General features: G+C 39.7%; 1 protein-coding gene across 1 annotated transcript; it reads right to left on the reverse strand.

Annotated features, from left to right (window-relative positions):
• Positions 1 to 7318, reverse strand: slc30a8 (solute carrier family 30 member 8). The gene is made up of 9 exons (XM_035681392.1): positions 6699 to 7318; positions 5058 to 5224; positions 3812 to 3958; positions 2959 to 3112; positions 2610 to 2782; positions 2271 to 2383; positions 1533 to 1638; positions 1277 to 1411; positions 1 to 738 (listed from the first exon to the last, which is right to left on the reverse strand). The coding sequence occupies exons 1-9, from the start codon at positions 6770 to 6772 to the stop codon at positions 593 to 595; spliced, it is 1215 nt and encodes a 404-aa protein (XP_035537285.1). The 5' UTR covers positions 6773 to 7318; the 3' UTR covers positions 1 to 592.
• Positions 7319 to 8469: the final 1151 nt, after the last annotated feature.

The following is an 8469-nucleotide window of genomic DNA, read 5'->3' on the forward strand; positions in this document are numbered from 1 at the left end:
ATTGAATAATTCATTTCAGCTTTTACCTTACAATTGTACAAAGGCAGCGAAAAGACATTTGGATCATGTATTGAAATATACTTAATGCTCTCCACATACAGTACGTCTGAGGTTGCTGGTGTAATAGTCCATACATAGAAATATTTATCTAATATATATCTATATTTACATACCAGACTGTGTGCAAATGCTGGTCGCTGTATCATATGTCTTAGGTTGATACAGTGTGTTAATGCTCTAACAAACAGTGTATGCTTCACATAACTTCACAAACTGTTAAAATGTGTGTTTAGGATAATGAATAGAAGTATAAAATAGCAATCACTCAACACACTCAATCAATTTAAATGAGAAAGTTGTTTTTTCATTCAGGAAGATGCTCATTGTTTATTTCAAAACCAACATTTCTTTGGGAATGTCAGCACGAAGGCAGTCATGTGACTTTGGCATTAATGTTACAGTAAAACACAAGACCCCAGGGTCGAATGATCATTGCGGAACAACTAAATATTGTTACCACCAGAGGTTACAGCAGCTAAAACATAGCCTGGCCTTATTCTGCTGTGCTCCTACAAAGAATGTAGGCTGGTTCCTACATCTTTGGGTCTTCACAGAGGGTACATCCAGGCTTCAGGTCGGCCTGTCTCTCCATTTGAATCGTAACCGAGTGGAAGTTGTAGGAGGAGAAACAGGCCTGTGTCATTTCTCTTAGAACAGTCTGAGCATCCACTGACTCATCTGTGGAGGAGAGAATAAGGAGGAAATAGCAATAAACAAATGTTAGTAACCTTGTGTGTTTATACTGTAAACGTGCCTTTAAAAAGTGTTTCAACAGTCAAAGTTTCTGCACAAAAAAAAAGAGGAAAAACGTCCAGAGGCACACTAGCAGCACGTCCTACATCCAGAACATGGTCAAACCATAACCCTTAGCCAATCGGCTTGCTACTGACCTCACTACCGCTCAACAAAATCATAAGTGTTTGCTGTGCTGGCTCCACAATGGTGGAACGAGCTCCCCAGTGAGATCAGGACAGCAGAAACACATCTTCCACTGCATAGTAATAACTCATCTGTTCAGCACTATGCAATAAAAAAAGGGGGACTTGATGTACTTGCATCAATTTTGGGGTTGCATCCACATAGTTGAATTAACCTGCTGTAAATCGCTAACATTAGCTACATGTCCCGAATGACTTTCTTCATAAAAATATGTACAGAAAGCTCATAGTTTCATTAGAGAATGTGTTTGCATTTGAGCAAAGCAGTTTCTTCTCACCTATGGCTACGTGTGCAGACAGTACAGCCTGGTTCATGGTGAGGGCCCAGATGTGAAGGTTGTGGACCGCTGTCACCCCCTTCACTGCTAGCAGACCATCCCGCACCTCACTGTATCTCACCCCTGCTGGAGTACCTGAGTCATCAATGAAGAAAGGTAAGAAAAAAAAAATGTTACATTTAATATGGAATCAGGAAGAGCTGCAAACGCTGTGTACAAACTGTGTGTTTTAAGGGTCAGGGAATGAGAACCTTACCTTCCATTAGGACAATAAGAATATCCCTCATAATGGTGAAGGTGGTGCATAACACAAATATGGAGAACAGGAAGGTGCAGATGGGATCAGCAATCTTATATTCTGGCTGAAAGAAAGAAATAACACAGAAAATGAATGTTAAGTATTGTCAGACGTGTTAATAATCAGCATAATTAAATTATTTCATCGGTTTTGGTAATTGAGGCTGTACTGAGTATTTTTCAAGAATAGTAGTTCTGAAAAAGCACAATGTCTGTACAGACCCATATATTCTACAATTCATTCATTGTTCTTTGTTGTTTTGTTAAGATTATTTTTGGGGGCTTTTATTGTCTCCATTAAAAAGGCACATGGACAGCAACAGCCTTGTTTTGTTCCGACATTCCTCAAGGGCGAGTGCGTTTTTAGCATCGAGAATACAGAGCCATGCAAGGTTGGAAGTTAAAACTAATGCCAGAATTAATAAATGGGAGCTACAGTAATGTAAGCTGCAGTATCCTCACACCAACAGCAGCCAGATTTAAGCCAAAACACAACTTCGGCAACTAAGGGACAACTTCACTATAATGTAATCACTAATATGTAATAATGTGACAACACAGAACTAAGAAAATAACTCTTTTAGCATATATCAAAAATTGGTCACACATGAAATTTATATTTTACATTAAATTACTTTTTTTTTTAAACAAATGGCCCACACTTTTCTTTTTCTTTTTGTAAAGAGAGACACCTAACCTTGAAGAAGATAATGATGGCGCTGACAAGCACGCTGATGCTCTGGAGAAGATCTCCCACCACGTGGACAAAGGCCGCTCGCACACTGGCATTGGCCTGCTGAGCCCTTCCTCCTGAAAGAAAGTAATTCAGTAAGATCCATGCTCTAAATATAATTATACATTGGATTATAATTCATTAAATATTCCATTATAATGTAATTATAATGGGTTGTGATGCCCCCCACAGTGCATATTCAGTCACATTACAGACTACTGTGCAAGGGGGGGGATTTAAAAGTCATGTAATCATATTCTGGAAGAAAGTGACAAAATAATGACTTTAATATTAGTAACATACCATGATTAACCCCATTTCGCTCCAAATCTGCATGTTCATCATTCGAGTGGTTGTGGTTTGAGATCTGTTTGTGTCCTTTTCCTTTCTCGTGACTGTGGCCGTGCCCGTGCCCATGTGAGCTGAGACCCCCGTGACTGTGGCCGTGACCGGACTGGTGAAGGGTGAGGGCCATGCTTTTGAGAGTAGGAACAATTTTCAAAGTAAATTAATCAGCTCTGAGATACAAGGCGGTTTGACAACACACTACAACTCGCCCTCCTCTCTGTATTAGCATTAATTAAATCAGAAATATTCAAAGGCACGCTGTGCGCTGATAAAAGCTGTATAAATGAGTACTGATTTTACTCACATAATATTAGCTAACACAGCACAACCAGAAGTAATGAGCATGATAGTGCCCTCAATGGTGTAGTCGTCGTTGATGAGGCGATCCACAGCCAGATAAACCAAAACTCCTGTTACCAGCCAGATGGTGAAAACTGACAGCAGCGCGCCGAGGATTTCTGCAAGGGTGAAGAGACGAGGAGAGCGAGGAAAAAAAGAAACCAGAAGAAATACAAGAGCTGTGATTCAACTGCTGTGATACTGCTGTGATACTGACACAAAGAAGAAGCTGAAAATTGCTTGAAATTCAGTACAGTTACATAACCGGGAGAACTGTATACGCGGCGTTCAAGTGTCAAGAGTGTAGACAAGCTCAATTTATCAGACTAAAGTAACATTTTACAGATTTTCTGGTTAAAATCTTGGCCAATTAGGCATCGACATATTTGGTACAGAGAACAACTGAATTTGCACTGACGGTCTAAAAATCATCCTCCTGTATGGTTTTCATAACTTTTATTTTGTTTCTGTCCACTCTGAATGAAGATGTTGCATGATATACCATTTTTGTCTATAGAGTCTGGTGGAGAAGGATACCAATATCAGGGCTGTTTTGGGATAAAGAAAAAGGTCTTTCTCTGGAGGTTTTTTATGTTGTTTCTGTCGAGTTTGAAGCGTGTTTTACGATTATCTGAAAGTTAAAATGACTGGTTTTGTAGCTCCCATTGTTTCGGTCTGAGATGCTGGTGCTCTAGTGCGACATCTAGTGGAAAGTGGTTTTTGTATATATACACACTTAAGTGTCACAGGAAAATAGTTTATAGCTCAGCTTTAAAATCTGACAAATAAGTGAACAGTCAACAATGTCAACACTGTACCTGCACGATGCCAGCCATAGCTGAGCCTATGTGTGGCAGGTCTGGAGGAGAGCCAGAGTGATAACAGGCTGATGATAAAGCTAGTGAAGTCCACCAGCAGGTGGGCAGCGTCTGTCATCACTGCAAGACTGCCTGCAAAATACCCACCTGCAGAAAGACAGACAATGTTTGATACAAATGTTAGATTCATACTAGTGTGGTAGAAAAGAGACAGGAGAAAGGTTGTGCATGACAATAAAGAACTTGACTTGGCAATGTTAACTTGCTGAGGCTTAGCAGGTATAATGCTTATCATGGTCACTGCATTGATTTAACATGTTAGCAAGCTAATTAGCAGCGTTTTGAAGGATTTCGTCCAAGTACTTGACAAATTAGAATTTTAAAGTGATAATGGCGCTGGCACAGTATGTAGGTTTTAGTGGCATCTATCAGTTTAGTTGCAGATTTCAACTCCCTCGCTTCACCCTCCCCCCTCTAAGAGCGAAAGAGAAATTACAGTGGCCATAAAAACGGCAACAGTCCCATCTAGAGCCAGTGTTTGGTTTGTCTACTGTATAAACAGAGAAGGCGACCCGCTCCCTCTGTAAGTGATTATACACTAATGAAAACATACCTATGAATATTATATTCCATGTTTGCCAATAGCTCCTCCTAAATGTTACACACTGGACCTTTAAAACCACAAATGTTAAGCTGATGGATGGTGGCACTAGTTTGAAACATCAGGTGGTCACCAATGTTATTAAGATTCATTATCGAGGGGGCGCCCTGGTAGCTCAACTGGTAAAGCCCCATTTACCAAGGCTGAGACCTTGCTGCAGTGGCCATGGTTTGAATCCGACCTGTGTCCCCCTTTGCTGTGTTCAACCCCTCTATTTCCTGTCACTCTACAGATGTCATTATCCATTAAAAGGCAATAAAGATTCATAGAAACTAAATTTTGGCAGAAATGGAAATTTTAAGGAAGAGAGAAGGAGAAAAGGAAGTGAAAGAAGACAACAACAAAATGGAAGATAGAGAAAGACAAAGGTCACACATGGGAGGAAAGGTGACAAAGAGAAGAAACCTGTGAGATAAAGAGTGAATAAATCACTGACTAACTTAAAACAGTTAAGCCAACAGCTAATTATCAGCTGTTACAGACTAAACAGGCATCGGATTTTCACTGGTACAGTACGGAAAATGTATTGGCTCTAAAATCTATCAAAAATGGATTTAAGAAGGTGAGAAGAACTGAATGACTCACCAAGGATTTCACCGATCATGAAAACCAGGCAGATGACAGAGACCACATACAACCTCTTCCTGGCAACTTTCTTCTCTCGCTCGCGATCCTCTTGTGCATGGCTGTTGTCATGGCAGTGCTTTATGCCACCAGTTCCGTCTATCTGTAATGCCTCCAGGTCGGACACGCTGGATGTACATTAAAATCAGAGTGAATGCAATGAGGTGACAGCAGATAAAAGCATGCAGTTGAGCAATATCTGTGTATTGCAGTATCATAAATTACACATTTGCTGCAATAGGCTTTACAGTCTGTACAGAATATGACATCCTCTATTCTCCTACAGCTTACTCTTTAACATTTGTTTAGGATGTAACAAGTTATTTTCATTACTGATTAGTCAGTTCAATATTTAATATTTCATTAAATTGATTAACTGTTCCTCTTTTAAATAGGTCAAAAGGTTTGCAGAGCCCAAGGCGTCATATTCAGATCACTTGCTTTTGAGCGAACTACAGCACAAAGATATTCAATTTACAATGATATAAAAACTGTGAAAAAGAGCAAATCCCCACATTGGAGAGCCAGGAGCAAGCAATTGTTTGGAAGTTTTACTTTATAAATGAGTTTATCCATTTCTCAAATTTGTTGGCAACAAGTATCAATTCTGCAACACTTTCTCTTCTATTCATCAAAATGAATAAAATTGATTGAAAACAAAAACAGACTTCAAATACCTTCAAATTTCATTCTTGAAGTGGGTTTGTTTTAATTAATCTATTAAGTTGTTGTATTTTTCCAAGTTACTGAGGAGCTTTAAACCAAAGTGGCAATTTAAATGCTAATAATAATAATAATAATAATAATAATAATAGATATGCTAATGAAGCAATAAATAATATTAACCACCAGAACCAACTACAGTCAGCTGATCACACTTTGAGGAAGAATCAAGAGGCAACAGCATGAAAATGCCCCAAATTTAGATAATTAGATAAACCAGCGGAAGATGATCAAAGCTTCACCTGCAGACAGTCACACTGCCCTACAGCTATCCCCCCTCAACAGGTAACAATAGGCCTACATCTATTTCTACAAATAACAGTATTTGATCAAGGATTAAGCCTCAACAGAAACATGACAACAAAGAGGGGCAAAGTAATTATCACCATGGACATCTACCATAAAACAGTCACACACAGACTTTACTATAATGTTGTTGTTATACAAGGAATTGGGTGGATAACACAACTAATGGAGAATTGGGTCACACCGCTGTGCACACCTCTCTCTCTGTCTGTGAGGGTGACGTCTCCATCAGTGATGACCGGAAGCAGCCAAACCATGACTTGACTAAAATGCACCTTTTTTTTGCGCACTGCTAATCCCAGCAGCTCTCTCAGCCCAGACCAGACCAGTCCCGTGTGGAAAAACCCAGTGGTTCACAAACAAGGGAACGTGAGCAAAAAGACACTGCCCACAGCACAACCGCCGCAATGGAAACTGGCTCCTTTACTTCAGATTTGACAAACTTTCTAGGCTGTGACTTGTGTGTCTCTAAAACTCACTGAGTAATATCTGATTTAAAAAATAATAGTAATTTACAAGAATGGTAATATGATCTTATGTTGCGCAAATGTAAAAAATCAAATAAAACTGCACCTTCCCTCTGTGGCATATGCCTTCTTCGTGTCTGGCAGCAGGTGAAGTCTCTCTGGATCCTTCTTCTTGAACATGACTGATGTCTTGGAGAATGTCAGATATTAGGGAAAGTCCTCAAAGTAGTAAAAAAAATAAAAAATAAAATGTCCACACTAGAACAAAAACTGCTTTAAAAAAAATGTAATTTAAGTTTAAAAAGTACTTCTGAGACAGCTAAAGTTTTGTTTATCCAAACTTTAGTTCTATTTCTTGCTGTGGTCTTCTTCGGCTCCTGTTGCCTCCTCTTGGAAAAGTGTTCAACACCCGCTGGACATCCTATTAAACCAGCCAGGGTGCAAACTGGTAAATATCTGATGCAGCCTTGTGACTACCACCGTGCGCACCGTGTGCAAACGCACGGCCGCCTGCAGAGCTAAGAGCCGGGTGATGAGAGAGAAGGAGACCCACAGGGCTCCAAAATAAATAGAAAAAAGCAGAACTTCAAAAAGACACCAAATATCTCAGCTAAAAGTGGGTGATTGAAGCCCCAATCAGACCATAAAAGCGGCCACTTTCACGTTTCACTGGATGTGGCCAAAAAAAAGTTGAAAATGAAATCACCTTTAAGTGACAAGTTAGTTGAGTGCGTACTGCTTGATCCTTGATTCAAGATCGGGCGGGGCGTATTGTTGTCCGTCCAGCCGAGTCTGATAAACTCATGCGGGACCCCGCCCCCCTCCTTTAACCAGCAGACACTGTTTAATTATACAATCAAACTGAGTGCCTTGCGCTCTTCGCATGAGTATCATCACATGGCCCTTCGTGTCTGAATCCCGGTTACCTCGTCTCACTTTAAATAACACGCTTTAAGTGTCTTCCCATGTGAAGTAAGGCTAGTTAAGTTTTGATCTATTTTATAAGGAGCTTACTTGGACTCCTTGTTAATGTATCTGCTCGCAAATGTGTGTTGCTTACTGCTACTACTTACCACTGAAGAGCAGAAGGTTTCTCTCACTTTAAATCTGAAAAACTTAAGGATCTTAAAAAAACCACTGTGAATCTAAAGGCAGGATATTGTGACAGCACAAGGAAACCAGTATGCAACTTGTGTGGAAACATGAATCCTGATGAGTGCCCTGATAACAGACCTTTCAGTCATGTAGGAGGCGCCTTCCGTCCAACAGTTCAACTTTTAAAAATAATAGAAAAGGGTTTTTTTTGAGGAGAGAAAACAAATAGGTGTAATATTAAGATTTTAAAAATACCAGTGGGTTTACCACATACGATTGCAAAACAGTAGGTCTGCTTGAGTGTTGTTGAGCAGACTTTAAGTAAGCCTAATTATATTATTTAAGCCTAAGCTATAGGGAAATCCTTTAAAAGAATGAATGGTCCATATGTACTGTACAGATGGAAAGAAAAGCACCAGAATCTACCACAAGGTGGCCACAATGAACCATCTACAGCAAGTGTTGGCAGTCCCATGTAGACCATGTGCTACTCATGAGAAGAGGGTACTGATACAGTATTTTTGTGTTTTTATTCAAAATCCAGGATGCTAATGATGCTATTGTTCTTATTTATGATTTATATATTTGTCTGATTGTTTGGATGCAACAACTTTCTGTGTGTTTTGGTTTGTGTCCTATCTAGAGTTTCCAGTTAACTGGTGCACATTTGTCCATCCACAGCAGTGAAGAAAAGTTGGTGAAAAGAGGTAAATGGACCTGTACTTGTATAGTGCCTTTCTAGTCTTCTGACCACTCAAAGCGCTTTTACACTACGTGCCACA

This window comes from Morone saxatilis, unplaced genomic scaffold, assembly GCF_004916995.1.
Source record: "Morone saxatilis isolate NCDOM2014 unplaced genomic scaffold, NCSU_SB_2.0 Contig9, whole genome shotgun sequence".
Taxonomy (NCBI): domain Eukaryota; kingdom Metazoa; phylum Chordata; class Actinopteri; family Moronidae; genus Morone; species Morone saxatilis.